General features: G+C 52.2%; 9 protein-coding genes across 9 annotated transcripts; 5 read left to right on the forward strand and 4 right to left on the reverse strand.

The window, feature by feature from the left end:
- Positions 1 to 1,361: 1,361 nt before the first annotated feature.
- Positions 1,362 to 2,918, forward strand: VDBG_08233 (conserved hypothetical protein; the record flags this gene model as incomplete). Its single annotated transcript, XM_003001142.1, has 1 exon — positions 1,362 to 2,918. One exon carries the CDS (start codon positions 1,408 to 1,410, stop codon positions 2,854 to 2,856), a length of 1,449 nt encoding a protein of 482 aa, XP_003001188.1.
- A 1,298-nt stretch (positions 2,919 to 4,216) lies between these two features.
- On the reverse strand, positions 4,217 to 4,950 carry VDBG_08234 (paxneb protein superfamily; the record flags this gene model as incomplete). The annotated part of the gene is made up of 1 exon (XM_003001143.1): positions 4,217 to 4,950. One exon carries the CDS (start codon positions 4,894 to 4,896, stop codon positions 4,543 to 4,545), a length of 354 nt encoding a protein of 117 aa, XP_003001189.1.
- Positions 4,951 to 6,009: 1,059 nt separating this feature from the next.
- On the forward strand, positions 6,010 to 7,546 carry VDBG_08235 (DNA-directed RNA polymerases I; the record flags this gene model as incomplete). The annotated part of the gene is made up of 2 exons (XM_003001144.1): positions 6,010 to 6,483; positions 6,568 to 7,546. 2 exons carry the CDS (start codon positions 6,131 to 6,133, stop codon positions 6,671 to 6,673), a joined length of 459 nt encoding a protein of 152 aa, XP_003001190.1.
- VDBG_08236 (thiamine pyrophosphokinase) lies at positions 6,674 to 7,997 on the reverse strand (the record flags this gene model as incomplete). Its single annotated transcript, XM_003001145.1, has 2 exons — positions 6,674 to 7,825; positions 7,881 to 7,997. The coding sequence occupies 2 exons, from the start codon at positions 7,922 to 7,924 to the stop codon at positions 6,874 to 6,876; spliced, it is 996 nt and encodes a 331-aa protein (XP_003001191.1).
- Positions 7,998 to 9,337: 1,340 nt separating this feature from the next.
- On the reverse strand, positions 9,338 to 11,445 carry VDBG_08237 (golgi apyrase; the record flags this gene model as incomplete). Its single annotated transcript, XM_003001146.1, has 2 exons — positions 9,338 to 11,373; positions 11,433 to 11,445. The coding sequence occupies 2 exons, from the start codon at positions 11,443 to 11,445 to the stop codon at positions 9,338 to 9,340; spliced, it is 2,049 nt and encodes a 682-aa protein (XP_003001192.1).
- A 621-nt stretch (positions 11,446 to 12,066) lies between these two features.
- On the forward strand, positions 12,067 to 13,572 carry VDBG_08238 (Rpp14 family protein; the record flags this gene model as incomplete). Its single annotated transcript, XM_003001147.1, has 2 exons — positions 12,067 to 12,430; positions 12,489 to 13,572. The coding sequence occupies 2 exons, from the start codon at positions 12,214 to 12,216 to the stop codon at positions 12,869 to 12,871; spliced, it is 600 nt and encodes a 199-aa protein (XP_003001193.1).
- Positions 12,898 to 14,094, reverse strand: VDBG_08239 (ATP-binding domain 1 family member B; the record flags this gene model as incomplete). The annotated part of the gene is made up of 3 exons (XM_003001148.1): positions 12,898 to 13,575; positions 13,645 to 13,970; positions 14,031 to 14,094. 3 exons carry the CDS (start codon positions 14,092 to 14,094, stop codon positions 12,898 to 12,900), a joined length of 1,068 nt encoding a protein of 355 aa, XP_003001194.1.
- An 813-nt stretch (positions 14,095 to 14,907) lies between these two features.
- Positions 14,908 to 19,391, forward strand: VDBG_08240 (Lysophospholipase NTE1; the record flags this gene model as incomplete). Its single annotated transcript, XM_003001149.1, has 3 exons — positions 14,908 to 16,799; positions 16,894 to 17,801; positions 17,994 to 19,391. The coding sequence occupies 3 exons, from the start codon at positions 14,908 to 14,910 to the stop codon at positions 19,355 to 19,357; spliced, it is 4,164 nt and encodes a 1,387-aa protein (XP_003001195.1).
- Positions 19,392 to 20,266: 875 nt separating this feature from the next.
- On the forward strand, positions 20,267 to 20,827 carry VDBG_08241 (predicted protein; the record flags this gene model as incomplete). The annotated part of the gene is made up of 1 exon (XM_003001150.1): positions 20,267 to 20,827. One exon carries the CDS (start codon positions 20,267 to 20,269, stop codon positions 20,825 to 20,827), a length of 561 nt encoding a protein of 186 aa, XP_003001196.1.
- Between the last annotated feature and the right edge of the window lie 96 nt (positions 20,828 to 20,923).

Consider the following 20,923-nt stretch of genomic DNA (forward strand, 5'->3'; position numbering starts at 1 on the left):
ATTCATCACTGACTGGACGTCCCGACACTTCCATTACGCTGCGAATCTTTCCAGGCTTGGTCCGTCGATTGACGACGTGATTCGGACAGGACCTCGTATAGCAGAAAGACTCGGATATATCGTTGCGGACTACGTTGGAAACGCTGACGCCGGTCGAGACATTGCCCAAAGTCTCCACGCCCAGGAACACGCCCAAGACCTGCTCAACGCGGAGCAAACTCTTGCAGCTTTCAGAGCTGTCATGGACTCCTCATCATCTCCTGCGCACCCCGCAGACGTCGGGCTCGCAAACAGACACCCGCGATCACACCACAAATTCTTCTAATGGGAGGGGGGCCAAGGGCCCTCGGTTAGCGGTCTTTCAGCTTATGCTACTTAGCAAAATGGGGCTCTATCTTTGCATAGCTAATGGCAATTTGGTGCTTCAAACCCGCACTTTATATTTTTCGCTGCCACAAGAAAGAAGGGCTTTCGCCTAGCCTGGCTCATGCTGGTTGGCGGCTGCGTATTGCTGCCGCTTGCCTGTTTGTAATTCAGGGTCGCCAACTACTACAGTCAATGCAATGTCAAACTTCGCCTGACTTCGCTGAGATGCGATGGGGCAATTCCAGCAAAAGTTCTGATTTGCTCTTTATTCAGCCGGACGGGTTTCTCCACGCCATAAGCTCCGCTTTGCTTCTGGGAGCTTCAGACGAGCAGTCGTGCCTGGCTATACGCATGATTCCCGACGATGACGCTGGACCGAACCCTGAACTTAAAGGTTCTCTATCCCTCCTCTGGCCGCTATTCGGTACCTTCTGCCTCAGTCAATTTCTGGAGACTATATCATGTGCTGTGCAGGGACGTCCAGTCGCCGCAGAAACTGGTATGACCTTGTTTGAACATTCTCTTGCCTTCGCGGAGGCAGATTCTGCCATTAGCAATCAATTAGGATGGAGTTCCTTCGCCCTCAAGCAGGCCCAGACCACGGAAGCTGGTGCCAGTATTGGCAATGCCATCGCCATCAGCCGATCCATGGTCCTCCAAAGAGTCAATACGCCACCCGAGGTTCTTCTAATCGCCTTGCTCTCTGTCATAAGTCACCTGACGAGTCACACCCTGGGTGTGTTCAACCTTCAAGCTCGATTCCGTCTCCTGAGCACTGGCTTCTGGGGTTTATGCTTCATGGCCAGCGTCGTTCGGAGCGCGTGGACATTCACTCTTGATGACACCTTGACTCAAGGCCTCTTACGGTTCCCCACGGTGTGCATTATAGGCTTTTTCCCGCATGTGCTAGTTCTACTGGGAATCGTTGTATGCCTGATGATATATTGTCTCGCTCTTGTCATATCCGCCTCATCGCTGCCTAGCGCGGACAGGCCCAGCAACCTCGACCTCCGTCAGAGATTGCATCTTGCCCATGCCAATATGCAAGCAAACATGCCGTTGTCCGGTGTTCGTATTAACAGGGAGATGGATTTCTACACTGCCCTGTTGCGCACTGGATTCGGCGCCATTACAATGGCGAGTGAAGCTGTATATCTTAACGAGGATAGGGATGTCAGTCTGGCGTCCTCTACGTGGATCGAAGATGAGAGGTTTCGGGAACTGGAAGAACTCCGTAGGCAATGGCTTGGCGAAGAATTCGGGTCCCGCCACGATCCTACCGGCACATCCATCCTGTTACCAGTAACGAAAGGCAGGGCTCTGGCGAAGAGTGGTTTTGATCGAGAGCGTGCTGCTCAAAAATTGCCCAAGACCATTTCGGGGGAAGGCAGACTGCGAGACGGCATCGGCGCCGCCGAGAGGAGCGGCAGATGGTTGATGGCTTTAGATTTTGTCCTCAATACCAGCAAACTGGTGGTCAGAACGACGACAGGCCTGGCCATCCGACTCCTCTCCCGCCTTGGTATGCGCATACCACGATGGCTTCTGTGGATGGCTCAGAGGCCGAAACAACAGGGTGAGACGGCCGGAACGGGCACTGGACATCGATCTACAGCTTCTCACAGCTTTCAAGGGGGTATAGCAGGGGGCGTTGACATACCCTTGACAGATGCTGTGGATGTTGAGGCCGAGTTCAGGCAGCGAGCATGGTCAGCAACGCAGAGCTGTGTTCCCTTGAACGAAGTCGACCTGGACTCTGAGCTGTATCGCTGGTGGCTGGGAGGTGGCTGGTGGGGAACCGCAGATATGAGCGGTGACTATGACCCCAATGCCGACTCTGACTACGACGATGACGATACAACAAGCGTTTTGTCAATAGCGACACACGACGACAATGAAGATGCTTGGGAATCAGAAGATGGGGGCGGTCAGAAGACGCCCACGCGGAATTCGACTCAGCTCAAGTATGAGACGAGCTTTGCACATGACAATCCCATGCAGCTCGACGACCTGGTACGGCTTTTAAATCCGGCGACTCCTGAGGATAAAGAAGAGGCTGTTGCGTTGGCTGCTCACCTGGGCAGTAGAGATGTATTGACCAGATCACAATACCGCAGCCTCCAACATCGCCGCCGAGTGGAGATACTCAACCCCAATGCATCCGCAGAAACTGATCTAGCACGAAGCACGAGATTGACCCCACAAGAAGAAACCGAATTGCTCGAGAGGCTCATCATATCACGACGCCGACTGCGTCGAGAGCCGCAAGCTGAGGCGCATACCTCTTGGTCTGATGGTGCAGCCGGATTCGGGTCAGATGGACCGCAGTGCGTAGTCTGCCAGAGCATGCCCAGGACTATCATAGTGTGGCCCTGTCGTTGTCTAAGTTTGTGCGACGACTGTCGCGTGTCGTTGGCCATGAACAACTTTGACAAATGCGTGTGCTGTCGGCGCGAGGTCATAAGTTTCAGCAGGATCTTTGTTCCTTGAAATTAAGTCGAATTAAAGGGGTTGTGTATGGCATTTGCCTACTACAGGATCTTTCTCTTATCATGACTTGTATTTGCAGCCCGTACAAACATTGCTTACACATAACCACGCTCCATCGAATCAATCCAGAGTACGCCTACATGCCAGCCCATTCTATGCAGAAAGCTCTAATGGAGGGATCGCCAACTCCAGTAGTATGATTCCGCGGCACCTCGCCTCCCAATAAGAAGCCTTTTTTTACTGAAGTGCCCAGCCGGCCACTGCCAACCATGTCTAGCATTGAAATCTCCTCCTCCCACTCATAGTCTGTAGCGAGGAAATGTGCATGATATCTCAAGGGATCGCCTGGATAGACACTATACTTAGCGCCGAATCGAAGGCCAGGAGTCATAAAGTAGCCTTGGGAGAGTAAGTGCGCGTGAAGGGGACCAACGGCAGGCGTTGCTTCAGCGTGTTCAGTTGACGAGGCGGATGGCAAGAAAAGCCCCAAGCTAGTAGTGTTAGTGACTGTGAGCGGCTTCACAAGACTGCGGCCTGCCACAGACTGTGGGTCATCAGCTAGACGAGGATTTCGAACATTCCCAAGCCGGTCTGAGTCAATATTGACATGTGTTGAGGGTTGAGCATGTTCAGGCGTTATGCCTCCTTGGTTCCTGGCCTTGGCTGCAAGCTCCCGACTCTGGGCAGCTTTTTGTGCCTGACCTTCAGCAAGATGCTGTTTGGCTTGCTGGCGACGATCGTTCAGCTGGTCGATATACTGTTTACGGCTGCGTCTGTCCTGCTTCAGGGCAGCCAGGTGACTTGTAGCCTCGTCTGCAAGCACGGCAGCCTTCTGACCCAGGAGCAAAGCAGCCTCTTCCGGGAGAAGCTCTAAGGGAAGGCTCAGGAACACATTCTGCGTAGGATTCTGCGGGGTCGACCCGACCAGAACTGAGCAAAGGTGGTGTCGCCGACGCAATATCGACACGTGATCAGCGTCGAAAACCAAATATCGGTCGGCGATCTTGGAAATCCGTATCTGCTCGACAGCAGAACTTGCTTCTGGACTGTCCATCGGGCGTCTGTAGCAATATGTTAGCATCAACTCGATGCTTGACTTGGACAAATTCGAGCGTCTTGATGGTATTTAAGTCATAACAAAATGTAACATATTGTCATCACTAAGGTTCAGTGGATTGACAGATTGATTGATATGAAAGATGTATAATCACAGGGTACTGAAAATTGGTTCAACATAAGAAAACGGGTGTTTACATACCTAGTACTGCGCGATGTGAAGAGGGAAGGTTTCAAGAAAAGCGTTGCTGAGAGCAAGAGAAGAAGAAAAGCGCGATTGAATTTTCGCGGACACTATGGAGTATCAGAAATTCGATATCGGTTGGTATGTATCTGTCTAAGCATTATTATGCATTTTCTGTGGTGTGCGACTCGGGCAATATTCATACTTGAGAAGGGTCCTCGTATTGGCCCACCCAGACTCACAGCTCGACAAACACCAATTGTAGACGGGCTACATCTGACCCAAGGAATACGATCGGACGGAAGGCATTGTTATCATGTTGCTCATGTGTTGCATTGTTTGGTTGTCATTGGTATGGCTGACGGCAGCTGCTCTCAGTGAGCACACGAGTCTCACAACTACTTGGCCTCATCTGCAGGCTTGTCTCATAAGATATCGCCGTTCCATTAGAATGATAAATCATGGCTCTTAGTATCCTTTGACGCAGCATCATTTGCATCTGCAGTGTCCCCAACGGGAGGCAGGCTATAGGGTTTGATCACCAACCCGCTCGATGAGCTCAACTTGAAGGAAAGGTTCTTTTGAGAGAGCCTGCCTCCTGGGCCTATGCCAAGTTCAACTGTAACAGGAAGACGGTGTATGTTGAGCATTCCTTGGGCGGCGTCGTCTGATTTCGACCCTGGCTGAGCGTGCACCGGTTGCTGCAATGGCACTAGCTCCACGACACCGTCTAACAGGGCTTCCATCCACCGTACGAGACCCGTGGATCTGGAATAGAGGGCTGTCGATACCGAAATCATCGCTGACAAGCGGGAACCATATTTTCGAAGTAATGCCCGTAGTGCGTGCAAGAATTGAAGGACCTCGGATGGTTTAGAAGTCGACGGGCCATACGACGCCGGTGAAAGAAGATTCGGCACGACGACACGATGTACAGATCCTGGTGGCGAGGAACGCATCGCCTCCGCTAAAGAGACTGTATAAAGCTGGAGCAGAGGCGGGCTTTGTTGAGCGGTATGCTTCGGAGCGGGTGGCATTGTTGGCCGTATCACGTCTAGGTTGCCCCTACAGTCCCGGATTTCCAGTTTGGTGGCGAGATCAAAGGTGTGACAGAACGGCACACTAAGTGATTTTGCATCAGTAATCTGCTGCTCACCCATGGCTGATGAAGACTTAGTTCGGTCACTCTGAGAGACACGCTGTGAAGAGCGTCAAGTGTTGGCCACATACATGAATTGGGAGGTTCGCCACCACGAGACAAGGACTCGTATCTCCATGCAATCTTCATCTTATCATCAGAACCGTTGGAATTCCTGAACTTGCTGGTACGAGGGAGTTGGGACAAGCCCGGTAGCTCAGATCGCCAGGCATCTCCAACACCAAAAACGTGAACGTGATGCCCCTGCACAAGGCCTTCGGCGGCATAGTATTTCAACACAACCCCAGAAAAGTCCGTGTTTCCGGATTCTTCCAGAAGAATAGCGTTTCCCAAGGGGAGGCCTGCATGCCCAGATAAGCACTGGTCCAGTGACGCAGTCCCAGTCGAGATTGTCAGGCGGCCATCCAGAGGAGAAGGTCGTGTTCCTGGAGCATGTCCGTTTCCGAGCTTGGAAGCAAACTCCACGGGAGCTCCGGCGGCTGGGACTCCCAAAACGATGTTTTTCTTTCTGAATGACATAATTTCCGTGAGACAGTCAGTGCCAGAGTAGACTTTTGGTAAGAAGATGCTCTTTGATGTTGTCAACACAAGTGGACACTCATGCTCCAACCGGGGCGTTAAAGGCGATAACTGTATAAATGGATCTTCAAGAAAATACAGGTCCTGTCCCGCTGTACCCAATGCAGACCAGGCGCGTTCTCGCCCCACCTTAAAAACCAAAGTCGACAATCGCCCATCCGACAGCTTCAAAGGCAGGTAGCCTCGGTCATATATCGAATCACCCCCTACATGCACCAAACAACGGAGAGTCTGTCGAGGCACACGATTGCACCCAAGAAATATTGCCGCAAAGAATAATAGAGGAAAACGCCATAATGACGACTACCGGCGGCGATGTGACACTCTTCGAGGAGAGCTTCACTATTACGAATTTCGACCAGTCCAAGTATGACCGTGTTGCTCGCATCTCAGCGACATCGGCAGACAACCAGACCGTCATGACCCTCGATATCAACATTGAGTTGTTCCCCTGTGCGGTGTCTGACAACTTGCACGTCGTACTGGCAACCTCCTTGGCGCACGATGGAAGCAAGGACGAGGAGAAGGGCTGGCGGGATGTGGCCAAGGGATCTGGTGGTGGCGCAGAAGCGACACTGGCGGACATGTTCGATTACGTGTGCCATGGGAAAATCTACAAGTTTGAAGACGCCGATGATGGTCAGATCATGTAAGTTGCTGCTCCCGAAGTGGCCAGAGAAGGGCAACAGTGTGGCGCTGCTCGTTTCGTCGGCTAACCTAACCTCTTATATAGTAAGGCGTACGTCTCATTTGGAGGCATGCTCATGTCTCTGGAGGGTCCATACAAGAAGCTTACGCCACTGCGCGTCGACTACACATATCTCCTGATTAAGAAATAAGCAGCTGAACAAGACCATGATGTTGTTCATCAAAAAACACTCAACATGCCTGCTGTGCGGACGCCGCCGATGCCATTACGGGATGGACGAGGAGCTCCGATATTGTCGGACACCATAGTATCTGAGGCCAGGGCTTGTTACGCAAAGCGAAGGCTACGATCGCCCTTTTACAAAAGGACTTATCATAATTGGCCTACAGTCTAGTTCGGGAACGACTCGAACTTGTGGGGGCCGGGAAAGGGGAGCTCGCGGTGCAGTCTGAGCTTTATCTCGTCGAAGTTGGGCTCATTGTCCTGCGTAAGGATGCCATGCCGGATCAGGAAGTCAATGACTACCAAGGCACAGTTCGGCTTGAACTTCCCAAGTGCCAATTGATGCTGTACCTCCTCAATACCGCAGAGCTCGAACCCAGCAACCTCACCGTCCTTAGGTCGCGGAATGACGTTTGGTTGTAACTCAAGGTCGTATATCCATTGGACTTCGGGGTAGATTAGGCCAGCTTGACCATCTTCCTCGTGCGTGACGTAGGTGTAAGTGACTCCGCCAGCTGCCAACGTTTGTCCTCGCACGACGTCCTCAGCAAGGTCCGCCTCTTCGTTCGCCTCCCTGATGATGCATTCAAACGGATCCTCTCCCGTCATGAGTCCACCAGCTGCGGTGTTGTCCAACATGCCGGGGAAAGTAGACTTCGTGGGCGATCGTCTGGCTATCCACATCTTGATACCATGCCTTGCCTTTGCACATCGTACGAAGGCATTCAGATGAACGCCGTACCGCGTAACACCAAAAAGGCCGGTAGCGGATCGCTCCATGTTATAGAGTAGCTCTCCATCGTTTGCGTAAATGGGCCATAGCTCGTCCCGCCATCCGCGAAGCACTGGGAAGGCATCTTGGCTTCGCCAGTGATTCATCAGCGCAGCAACAACAGCGCTGCGCTCGGGTTCGGTAGTCCCCTGGAAGGCGTATACAGTGCGACGGGCATGGTCGACATCAATGTCTCCCCTGACGTCTGAGGGTGTCTCCTCTAGCCGCGCCAAGACGTCTAATGGCACGTAACCTAGAGGGACATCTCGACCAACGTCCTTCCATCTCAGTGTGTACAGAGGCTGTTGCAGTCGTCCGCGGATTTCATCAATCGACCCATACGGAAATCTGCACTACGTTTAGGCGTGACACCTAATTATACAACCACGCAATTGCTACTTACGAGTCAATGTTGTTTGTAAGATCGATATTGCTCAGATTGGACATGGTAGTGTATGTACGGACGAGAAAACAGCGGCGGGATCGACGGGATGCACTTCGTGATATAATCCGTGCCGCTGGGGAGGACATTGAGGTGCGTAAGTGAGGCCAGAGACCCAGCTTTTACAGGTTCTCCAGAATTGACTCAGACAGGGCTAACTAATTGCCCGGCAACCTGTTGCAACATCCCGGTGCCTGTTGAGCCCGAAGACGGCCACCCCATCAGACGAGGTGGGGCTAATGCAATAACTCATACCTCTATATGCCTTATATACGGGTCTAGGCATTACATGTCCCACCAACGCCGCTTCTGGCCTGCCTGTGAAAATGATTCTAGCTTGCAGAGTGTCCTCCAGGAAAAGGCAGTTGAATCGACAGTGGCTGTCTTGAAAATACAGAGATATACCCTCTATAACCGTTCCACCAATATCTTGGATGAGTCTCATCCCGGCAGATATCGTAACTCCAGCACCCGATCGCGGTCTGACCCTTCAAAACCTGTTACACTGAGGGGGACCACGATCATGTCCTCACCACTTTTTGGGGTGATTCCAACTGGTCAACCACTGATCACAGAGCCAACATCAAATCCATCGCAAAATTCATCTCTATACACCATATCTGCCGCCAGATCCTTCACCCATGTTGTCGTTTTCATTCTTCCCGGCATAATTCTTCCTCCAAACACTGCCGCGGCAATATACTTTGCCACAGCGTCTGCCGTGGCTGCCGCCGCCGCAGCTGGTCAGACACCGGATTTTCAGTTTCTGGGTGGTATAGGACCCGGCAAAGAAAGTGCAGTATTCAAGATCAATGCTGCACCTTACGATGATCAAGGGAATCTCAGCGGCGAACAGTCGGGGACCAGCGTCATGATTGGAGTCTCCATAGAAGACGCCACATCTGTAGCGACTCGTATCCAGGAGAAGAAGCCAAACACAACTCCGACTGGTCGTGGAGGCCAGCCGAGTACTGCCGTCTTAGCCCAAAGGATTATACAAAACGCCTTTAACTTCCTGTCTGGGTTCAGTGGGACGGCTGGCCCAGGAGGTGTTGAGGTGGTGCCGTTGAAGGCATTGAAGGCTGGTGGAAGAAGTTTGAAAGTCGTGTTAGGTCTGATCCCAGTTTTCTCGAGCGGCAGCAGCAAGAATGACGGACTTTGTACAACGATCTCTTTGTCGGGGGTATCATGGGATGAGGAGTTGAAGTCTAGCTGGACTCATAAACCGGATTACTTCAGTCGCAGGACGTATGAATTTCAGTCAGGAAGAGCCATGTGTGACAATCTTGTGTGTAGTTCATGCACTACTCTTACTACAAGCTCCGTTTCAAACGCCGCCTAAGCCCTGGCCCGGAACAGAAATCAGCCCATTACATGAAATCGCTAGCCTAGACATTCGTTCCAAATTCATCAGATTCTCACCGAGGGTTTGTGAGCGGACTCTTCAACCTGGTAGGGCTGCCCGTTCGACTGCGTCGCCCAGCGTTGACCGCACTGGGAACCAATCTTTCTCTACTCTCTGTACGCACCGCAACCCCGCCACGATCCACTGATAAAGCCCCTTGGCCGTCTTCATAGCGCTCCAGGTTGAGCTTCGGTCTCGGTAGGCCAGTCACGCGGCCAGAACGAGATGCCTCGCTGCTGTCAGATGCACTGTAATCATCGGATTCAACATCAGCAAGCTCGAACTGGTCCGCGTCTCCCTCTTCGAGAACCCGTTCATACTGAGCTGGACCCCTGCCAAAGATTTTGTTCGCGAATGACAATCCACGTGCAGGTTTGCGGGGGCTGCCTGGTCGGGAGTTGCGGCGGAAAACTGCTCCAACCCACCCGCACCAGCGTGACCGACGATCTCTCTTCCGCAACAGAAATGTGAAAAAAGCCACCAAGACAACCACTAAAAGTAAAGTTGAGCCTGTTGTTGACGTAGCCTTGCCTATGAGGCCTCCGTTGTTGTTTTGCCGACCGTTGCCCTCTCGAATGGGGGCGTATTGTGACCCGGCCGGTTCAAAATCCTTGGCTTCTGGTACGTTACTACCGAACCCGACGGGTAAGTCCTCCGTATCGTCCAGAGGCGGAACTTGTCCAGCAGCGTACAGGATCATTTTCCCAAGCGTCCAGCTGACCTCAATCCCATCAATCTTGTTGACAGGACGGAAGGGGTCTAAAAACCCTCGATGCTTGGCACCATCGATGACCTCATCCGAAACGTTGAGGCCGGGCAACGGCTCGTGCTCAAGTCCGGGGCGCGGAATTCCAATGCCTTCATACAAGACATTGATGAGCCAGGACGCCTTAAAACATGCCTCTTGAGCGTTCCTTGCCTTCTCTTCCAAAGTTTTCTTTCGCGCCTCCAAATCGGATGCGATATCAATCCAATCACGACTACAGAATTCCACTACGTTTTGCTGGTAAGTTGCGAGGTCGTAGGCCTTATGTTTCCCTCCGAAGACACCGTGAGTAGTGTGCCAGTATTCAGAAACACCGACGAAGTGATTAATGCTGAAGTCGATGGATGGGACGTGTTGACCGTTTAGAAGACATGGGTCGTCCAGACAGGGCGCATCTTTGCCAAGAAGGGGTTCTGTATTGGCGAGACACTCTTTAAAGAGACCTGTGCCCACTAAAGTGAGCTCCTTCTTCGCTTGCTTGTCAGTCAGGGGGTCGCCGTCAGGTGTAGTTCGTAAGCCTTTCGGCATGCACGGATCTGGGACCTCAAGATTGCTTGATTTGTCGTACGATTCCTGAAGCCGATCGACGTATCTTTCGCGGGCCTGGTTGGCTCCATATCCAAGCCAGGTCGCTGTGAAGACTTTGTGTTCTGACACAGTACCATCCATGGTTCGTAGGCGAACAAGTTTGAGATCGTTGGAGTGCTTTTTCGCTTCGGTGGAGTTTGGTGCAAATGCAATCTGCGCGCTGGCTCCGCCCATATCTAAGAATCCATACGTGTGGTGTCCCTCACCATGTTGATGATTCTGGGGTTCATCAAAGCCGCCAAGCAAGTAATTGGTGGCTAGCCAACCGTATAAGCCCTCGGTTTCTCCAGATATTACCTGAATATTGGTATTGCAATCAGGTAGGGAGAAGTCTGTGTTGTCTCGAAGGTAGATGCACATGCTCTGTAGCAGTTCTTGCTGTTTGATCTCCGGTAGCAGTCTCATGCCGGCGGTGGCCATGAGATAGATCGGAGTTTCGGCGACCTTGGAAGCAGGAACTTCATCTAATGCGAGCTCGACAAGTGCCTTTAGATGTTCGGGTCCGATATCCTCGGGTTTGTCCGCGAAAGAGGAGACGCCTGGATGAATCTTCTCACTTGTTTCCAGTTTGATCTTGGGCAGGCGGTGGAGCTCTTCTTTTGTGGCATCCTGGACAGCTTCCGCGTGTTCTTTCCACTTGTAGACGTATAAGCGAGTACCGGAGGATCCGGCATCGAATATGATACCGTACTTAGCTGTAGCCACGAGGGAATGGTCAGCAGTTTGTTCTAGTTGCTGCAAAATGAGGTCTTACATTTCTTGCCCATTGCGAAGACCCTGGAAGATTCTGTCTGTGATAACAACCAGACTGTTGCTGGTGTAGGCGAACTGGCACCGGGGGTGACCTGCGTGGAATCGAGGCCGATAACGAAACGAGGCCGCGTAGACCTGGAACGCGCGAGAGGAGGCGATGCAATACAAGAAAATGACAGAGTTATGCGATGCGCGATTGTACAGCGTAGAAGCGAGCGACAATCATCCCTTCCGGATGGAGATTTTCGTTCCAAAGCGTTGCGGTGACCGTCCCAGGTGAAGAAGCGAATGGCAATGGCAGTCGGGCCAAAGAGACCGAATTTGACAGATTACGCGATAGATGATGTTGAGGCACGGAATTGGGTTGGAACCCAAACGGGAAAGCTCGTATCGTACCACCGAAACCTTTACAGATGAAGACTCCAATCCCATGTACCGGAGATAGCCTAGGGAATGGGCCAGGGTGCGAGGGGTGCGCCATCACTCGCGTCACAGCAAGTCGATGGCGTATCTCTTAGGTACTAAAACACGATGAATCCCTTATCGGCGGAAGCACCCTGGTTAGTGGGTCCCGTCGTGGCGTGACAGGGATGTACCTTTGTGCTAGACTTTTCTGATCCGAGCAAAGGGCAACCACGTCAACCCAGATATTCATCTGAAGGCCAACCTACCATCGCCCGAACCCAGGCTTGTCGCCTCTCTGTTGAGTTTTCGGAACGGCCGTGATCATTAGCATTCATTCTGGGCCTACTCGTAGCTCGCATTTCCTTCGGTTGTTCGCCATGGTTCGGATCAAGGAAAGATATCTCCTCATCAACATTCTCTACCCACTGGACACCACTAGAAGAACAGACAGCAACGTTCCGGCCTTTGTCAGACGTCATCGGCCGACACCAGGCGATCTTTCGCCACGGGATCTCGTCAAAGGAATACGGCAACAAGTATCAGCGTTATTCGGAGACTATGGCTCCGGCGCATTCGAGGGTAACAACCTCGTAGGTGAGCTTCGTTCGATATTTGCGTCCAATTCAACAATTCGGGTCTGATTGTCTGGTAGTCAAATATTTGTCCAAGGCAACTTCCACCTTCATCTTGAAGGTCAAGAGAGCCCATTATCGCTTGGTTTGGGCGGCACTCACAACCATCAATTCACTTCCTCTGAGCTCCAGCAATGAGAAGTCATGTGTATTCAACGTCGTGCGTGTCAGTGGAACAATACGCAAGGTCGAGGAAGAAGCTGTACACCAAGCCAGACAGCTAGTGCTTGCCGTCCGAGCAGAAGAAGCGTCCGATACACGACTTCCCACCATGCTTGAGCGGCCGACCACGAGTCGCACGTCGCCTGATCGCAAAGGAGAAATCCCTATCATGGTTCCAAGGGAATCCGGCAATGACGACAGCGATGAATCAGAATTGAAAGAGCATCTGAATTCAAGCTGAAGACAGCTTAGGGGTATCATTCATGTTTAAGTCTTGCGCACTACCTTCACCCCGCTGTTGGCCGGTACATTCATATCCCCAAAATCGGGATCATGTACGCTCGATCCTCGGAAGCCTTGAGAGTTGTGAACAGACGATAAATCTTCGCCAGGACGCTCTTCTGCTCCCTCTCTCAACACCTCTTCCTCTTGCTCGAGCCTGTCGTAATCGGCTTTTTGATCAACCCATCGTTCCTGGATGTCGAGAGCACCTAGCATAGACGACTCGTTCCTCATGGCTACTTGCCAGACAGTGTCGTTGGCCCCTTCAGCTGTACCAAAGACATACCCCCCAGCTCGATCAATCACCCTCAGAAGATGCATCATGCTCTTCTTATTTTCAACCGCCAGGACCTCAAAACGAACCAACCCGTAACTTTCTATCATGTTAGCCACAGCCTCATTGAGCCGCCCAAACTTATCATTTCGCATGACGGGCGACTCTTCCTCAAGATAGGGCATCAGATAGGATACATCTTGTACGTCGGTGTAAAAGTCAAGATTGAAAGGCAAGGGGTCATAGGAAGCAACTTTGTCGATTTTGCTCAGGACGTTGATGTGAGGCAAGTCCATCTGGAGCATGGCTCGCAATGACAGAAGAAGATTCGAGATATAGAGCGATGGTTGAGTCAAGCAGAAGGAGTCGGAGAGGTGGACGACGACAAGCTGTAAAAAGTGCCCATGTATTAGCGCTGTAGTCGACGCGACGTCCGATCAGGAAAATTCGTGGCCTACCCGGTAACCAAGCTTTTGTAGTCTCAAGAAGATATTGCGAAGAGAACTGTGGTGCGTGTATAATTCAACTTGTCCTGGACAATCAAAAATGACATAGTCATCTCCAAGTTCTTTTAGACCTTCTTCGAGCCAGTCGATGTTATGTTCAAGTTCTTCTAGTGCATACAATATTCCGCCATTGGGCCCGAGCCTGTCTCTCGCCATGATGTCCTCAAGCTTCGCTACACTGCGAATGTCGATGGCTTTGGGATAGTTGGCGTTCTCATTGGCAGGGTCCAGGTTGACCACGGAACAAGCACGTCCAATGGCTCCTAGAAACTGGTGCACTGTACCACTGTGAGCAAGCTGTACGAGGACGGTAGACGCACTTGGGGATTAAGGCGTACTTCCATCGCAGTATGTGCTCTTCCCTGCTCCAGGACTGCCCAGTACTAGTTGCGCAAACGGCATTGTTGGTATTCTTCTGCTTCTGTATGCAACGAAAATGATATGATTCGGTCCAGGCTTTGTTTCGGTGGCGTATCTGTGGAATCGTGGAACGATGGAGCATGTTGCGTCTTGGTCAGCGATGAAATTGGGCGGCACCACTATCACAAGACTTATCAGAGCAGTGATCTTGGTGGGGGTGGCAGAAAGAATCATGACAGACATGTGCTTACGACAGTGCACGCGCCATCACATTTTGGGTAAGAGTGCCTGACCGCCTGGCCCAAGCTCCTCGCAATAAAAGCCCCTCGTAGCTAAGTCTTCTCTCGTTTTCAACTCAGAATTCTTTGTTCATCCTACATCCAGTTCCTTCCCACAGCGCCAGCCAGCTTCAAAGGTGCTAGCTGTATGCCCACAATGTGACGTGGATCATCTATGCGCACCATGCCGCTGCTATACCGACAAAAATTACTGCTCGTTAGTGACCACGACAATTGAAATGTCTGGTCCAACGACTGCCGGGCCGTCGGGCTTGGCCAGTATCATCAAGGCCTCGACAGCCCCTCTGCCTTCTGCCTTGACCCGTGCTCAAGAAGTTGTGGCCACTCATGGGTCGTCGAGTTGGCTTGGTTTCTTTGCTTGGCTCATCATAGCCATACTGCAGCTTGTCTCTTCAGTCTTGTATTGGACTATCCGCCTGGCCACCATCACAGTTCCCACTCTTCTGTTTCAACTATTCTCCACGAGTTGGACAGTCACGATGAATGCAACCACTCTGTAAGTTTTCGCGCTTCATTCGAAACGTCGCCTAGAAGCCACCGCTCACGATGGTACAGCATGGTCATCACCGTCGCCCTTGTCTCCGCCGTTAGCTGGGTGGTTCGCTATCGCATACTCAACATGTACTCGCGATTACCCCCAGAGCCTCAACGCAAGGAACCGGAAATTGATCTGTTTCCTGACACACATGACGAGGGTGTCAAGTCAGGACTTTCAAGCTACCTGGACGAGTTTCTGAGCGCTATCAAGATATTCGGTTATCTCGAGCGTCCTGTCTTCCACGAGTTGACTCGAAGCATGCAAACCCGGAAACTCATCGCTGGTGAAACTTTTAACCTCGAAGAGGAGAAAGGTTTCTGCATTGTGGTCGATGGGATGGTGGAAATCTTTGTCAAGTCTGGGAGGTCCTTTGGCTCCCCAGAAGCGAGCGCTAATTTTCAAGGCGACCTATTAGATGGAGAAGACGATGCTTTGCCCCATGGTGAGCAATACCAGCTGCTTACGGAGGTCAAGAATGGGGCACCCATGTCGTCCTTATTCTCCATCATGTCCCTTTTTACCGAGGACATTAAACTCACGTCAACAGAGGCTGAAACCCCCGAAAGAAGCACTGCTTCCAGCGCCAATTTCCGATTTGCTGGGGCCGCCCGAACTTCCGTCTCGCGGCATGTCTCCCAGGATGCCGCCGCGTCAATGCCTGGCACGCCGCGATTTGTTGACGTGGCTGAAAACAACAACGACCGTGTACATGAAGACTTGTCGCGCCCGTCCTATACAATCCCTAGCTCGAACCAGGCTGCAATTCCTCCGATTTCGCTCGATGGGTCAGAGCCCAAGCGGACAGCAGTCCGCCCTACACTCCCAGGCAGAGCCGCTTCGACATCGGCCCATCCAGATATCATCGCTCGGGCCACAGTCGACACGACGATTGCCATAATTCCTGCCAGCGCTTTTCGACGACTTACCAAAGTGTATCCAAAAGCCACATCGCACATAGTTCATGTCATTCTATCCCGCTTCCAGCGAGTGACACTTGCCACGGCATACAGATACCTTGGGTTGACGTCCGAGGTGTTGTTGACCGAGAAGAGCATGAATAGATATACAACGTGGCAGCTTCCTAACATGCTTCGGGGCGATGCACTGCTACGCCTCAAGGAAAAATTTGGCCGCGAGCGTCAGCGCGCTGGGGAAGATACGGAAACCAAGGGCATCGCGCTACACAATGCGAATGCCCATCGACGCCGAAAGTCAAGTGTCATGCTGCGCAAAGATGCTGTTTTGCATTCAATGTCCAAGCAAACTTCCTACGTCGCCACAACTATCGCACCCCCAGGAGAGAGACTGGCTACTCAGACGCCCAGTCCCGGAGACTTATTGGCCACTACGAACATGGCTCGAGAAGTCCCTGGTCACAATTTCACAGACTCACCTATTGAGCATGTTGCAGAGGTCATGCGTCTGGATCAAACCAGCCCCTTGGCACAGCGAACTTTCAACCCTTTCGCTAGTGTCAACACTTCGCGCGTGTCACTCGACCCCCGAGACGCCGCCGATGAGGACAATCTCTTCCGGACCTCGATCCTTGAATGCATGTTTCGAGCGATCGGCCTGGGCGTCGGCGGCACTGTTTCGCGGGAACCTGAATCCATGGAGGGATCACCTAGGCTATTTTCGTATGATCAGCGACGCCACAAAGCTATGTTTGGAAATCACAATGCCTTTGGCATCATGGACCCCTTCGACGGCTCGGTTGATGGCGATACCGAGTCATTGACATCTGGTGGCCTTGCCCTGAATACTCCCCCAAGCGCCCAATCACTAGCCAATGATTTGCGTGATGACGTCGAGATTGTTTTCTTTCCCCAAGGCTCAGTTCTCGTTGAGCAAGCGAACGCAACCCCGGACTTACTACGTTATCGACGGCTTCCTCGATATCTGCACCACCAGTGAGGAGTCTTCCGCAAGCATTCTTCAGCCTGGGGCACGAGCATCTACAGCGGGCTTGACTTCTGAAGCAACTCCTGCGCCTGCTCACAACAGTCATGGCAGGGACAATGCTCAAGACAAGCGCAAGAAGTCTGTGCGTCGCAGTGTATCCTTGATCAAACCGGGTGGCCTTGCAGGCTACATTGGCGCATTATCTTCGTACCGTTCATTCATCGATGTCGTTGCGAAGACTGATGTCTACGTTGGTTTCTTACCCCGTGCGTCCCTTGAAAGGATTGTAGATCGGTACCCTATCATCCTTTTGACGATGGCCAAGAGGCTGACAAGTCTTTTGCCGCGCCTTCTCCTTCACATCGACTTTGCTCTGGATTGGGATCAGGTCAGCGCTGGCCAAGTCATATTTCACGACAGCGACGAGAGTGAAGCTATCTACATTGTCTTGAATGGACGTCTTCGTCTCGTCGAAGACCGCGAAGGCGGTGGCATGACTGTACGAGCCGAGTTTGGCCAGGGCGACAGCGTAGGTGAGCTGGAAGTACTTACCGAGTCGGCCCGCACCGGAACTTTACATGCCATTCGAGACACAGAGCTTGTAAGATTTCCGCGAACGCTTTTCAACAGCCTAGCTCAAGAGCACCCGAACATCACTATCAAGATATCAAAGATCATTGCTGCCCGCATGCGCAGTTTGGTAGATGATCCAGCCCAGCTAATGGCAAATGAAGCTGGGCTCTCTGCGTTAGGCAAAGGCTCGTCGGCGCTCAACTTGCGGACAGTAGCTGTGCTTCCTGTGACCGCAGGCGTACCAGTTGTTGAGTTTGGCCATCGTTTGTTGAATGCTTTGGTGCAAGTCGGCCCAGTCAACGGCGCGATTTCATTGAACCAGTCCGCGATTCTCAACCACCTTGGCAAGCACGCTTTCAATAAAATGGGCAAGCTGAAGCTATCCCAATACCTCGCGGATCTGGAGGAAAAGTACGGCCTTGTGGTCTACGTCGCAGGTATGTCACTTTTTACTCAACCGCTCTTCCAGTTACGTCTCTTTTTTATGATGAGCAAATCCTGTTTCCAGAGGCCAAGCCGCTGATGGCCAAACATAACTCTAATTTTTTCCTGAACTTGAGAATCATTTACACAAGCACATGCGCTCTTTGTTGAAGGCAACATGCTAATCATGCGGTGTTGTTGATCAGACACAAACGTCAATTCGCCCTGGACGCAGACTTGTATCGCACAAGCCGATTCTATACTGCTGGTGGGCTTGGGCGAGGGCTCCCCTGAGATTGGTGAGTACGAGCGCTTCATGCTGGGCATGAAGTCAACCGCGCGCAAGATCCTGGTTCTGCTCCACGCAGAGCGGTATTCGTCACCTGGTCTGACCAGGTCCTGGCTTCGAAACCGAATGTGGATTAATGGCGGTCACTATCACCTGCAAATGGCTTTTAGAACCAACATGATGCCATCCCACCCCCCTTCTAAGAGATCAAACACGACACTGAAGGAGCGTGTCCAGATCTTGCAGGCTGAGATCCAGAAATACACCTCGAGAAAGGTTCGACACACACCCTACTACTCGCCTGATGCACCGTTCAAGGGCGATTTTCATCGTCTGGCCCGACGATTATGTGGCAAGTCGGTGGGTCTCGTGCTCGGAGGTGGTGGCGCTCGAGGCATCACTCAGATCGGCATCATCCAGGCTATGGAGGAAGCTGGCATTCCCATTGATGTTGTGGGTGGAACATCAATGGGATCGTTTGTTGGTGCCCTCTACGCAAGGCACGCAGACATCGTGCCCATTTTCGGCTTGGCGAAGAAATTCTCAGGCCGGATGGCTAGTATGTGGCGCTTCGCGCTTGACTTGACTTACCCGACATCCTCATACACCACTGGGCACGAATTCAACCGCGGGATTTTCAAGACTTTTGGCAAGGCCCAGATTGAAGACTTCTGGCTCGAATTCTACTGCAATACCACCAACATCAGCAAGAGCCGGGCGGAGTATCATACCAGTGGGTACGCCTGGCGGTACATTCGAGCGTCCATGTCTCTGGCGGGGTTACTTCCTCCCCTATCAGACGAAGGAAGCATGCTATTGGATGGTGGCTATATCGACAACCTTACGGTATCTCACATGAAGAGACTAGGCGTTGATACGATCTTTGCCGTCGATGTCGGCTCGTTGGATGACGATACCCCCCAGAGCTATGGCGACTCTCTTTCAGGAGTTTGGGCGTTTTTTAATAGGTGGAATCCCTTCTCAACAACGCCCAACCCGCCTACTCTGGCGGAAATTCAGGCTCGATTAGCGTACGTGTCCAGTGTAGACGCCCTGGAGCGTGCCAAAGCCATGCCTGGATGCTTATACATGCGACCTCCCATCGACGATTATGGCACGCTCGACTTTGGGAAGTTCGATGAGATTTACCAGGTGGGCTACAAATATGGCCAAGAGTTCTTACAGAAGATGAAGGACGATGGTGTCTTGCCGCTGGTCGAAGAGACGGAAGCCAAGAAAGCATTGCGCAGGACAATGGCACCTCGCCGCGCCAGTATTTAGAAAGCCTCGCATTGCCGCTCGGCAGATACATCGTGTGCTGGCCATCCATGCAAACGTGTTGTGATCGAATCAATAGCGGGCTCGACCAACCTTCAAGGTCATGCGTCATTCTGTCCATACAGCTCCTCACGATTCCGCGCATAATCTGCAAGACACTAGGTTCAAGGGTTTATCTTCTAAGTCACGAGTATCACCCTAGTGATTTTCTTCATGAGGGGTCAGGCCACCGCTGCTATGTACACTGTCCAATCCCGAAGGCGCTGCGTCGCTTTTCCGTGCCAGCCTTGAGCATGTAAGGGCTATTGAGCAAAAACAACGGGACGATCTATGTGACGTCACTGGCATAGAATGACGAAAGATCCAATTGCTGACCCAATTCGGCAATGCTGGATGCGTGTATCCACATGCCGAGGATCACCGCAGCTGCGGACTACGCATTGAAAGCCTTCAGAGGTGGAGTCCTCAGACATACCGCTCGAACGAGCCTTTTTCAGTTACGTAGGTGGCCAGGGCATCGTCGGGCGAGAAGTGGTATGCGGTGAGTGTCACTGCATCGTTGGGCAGGCAGCTCCATTCGACGCAGCACATCGATGATCGCTTTCGGTGGTCGATCTAAACGGGCTCTGCTGAAATACTTTTAAAGCCTTAGCTTTCCTCCCCATGGGCGTTCAGGTTATAGCACCCAAGAAAGCAACTGATCCAGCGGTCGACCAATCAATACTACACAAACTGTGCATCAGGGTCGACTGCCAGGACCACCAACACGTTTGACGTACACCGACCTCATCCCTCTACTTTTCATTGCTGTACCGGAGCAGGGGCTTTTCCTGATCCCCCATGGCCATCGCCCAACCTTGAGAAACGCGCGGAAACAAATAAGCTACTAAGCTACCCAGTGCAGCACCCGACATGTCGCGTTCGGCGAGACCTCACACAACGAGTGGCCGTTCAGGGAGCGTGGAGGCCAGTGCTGAACCAGGAAGAGATAGGCATCCCGCGGACTTCAAATTCAACTGGACCCCTGTCATCCTGGTTGGACTCATCAGCACTACCATGTGGGGGCCATTCAACCGGACGCTAGACAAGTGCAACAAGCGTCACGAAGAGGAAGACCGCATCGAAGAACAAAGGAGGCAGGAGCAGGAAGAGCACATGAGGAGGGTGGAGAGGAGACGTGCAAGAGCCCAGAGCATGTACGACTTTGAGGAGTCACAATTCAACCCATACCAGCGGCACGAGCGTGTGCAAGGCGGCACAATGGCAGGGGAAGAAGATGGAAACTGGCGGCGCCGGGGTCGGAGTGCAGTCGGAGGCCGGCTCGAAAGTGCCGTCAGAGCTGGCGGAGTCGAGCAACCCCAGCCTCGATGGGCGGCTGACGAAAGGTATGGTCGCGTCTATGAATATGAGGTTATTGAGGCACCAGAAGTAGATCGCCGGATAACGCGGCCTAGGAGGCGGGACAGATCATAATATATTTGGTGGCTGCGGGAGGGTTTCTGACTATCTCAAAGCATTCGATACGGGTTGACTTCTGATTCAATTGAACAAGACACGCCCTTTATTGAC

Source organism: Verticillium alfalfae, genomic scaffold (genome assembly GCF_000150825.1).
Source record: "Verticillium alfalfae VaMs.102 supercont1.12 genomic scaffold, whole genome shotgun sequence".
Classification (NCBI taxonomy): Eukaryota; Fungi; Ascomycota; class Sordariomycetes; order Glomerellales; family Plectosphaerellaceae; genus Verticillium; species Verticillium alfalfae.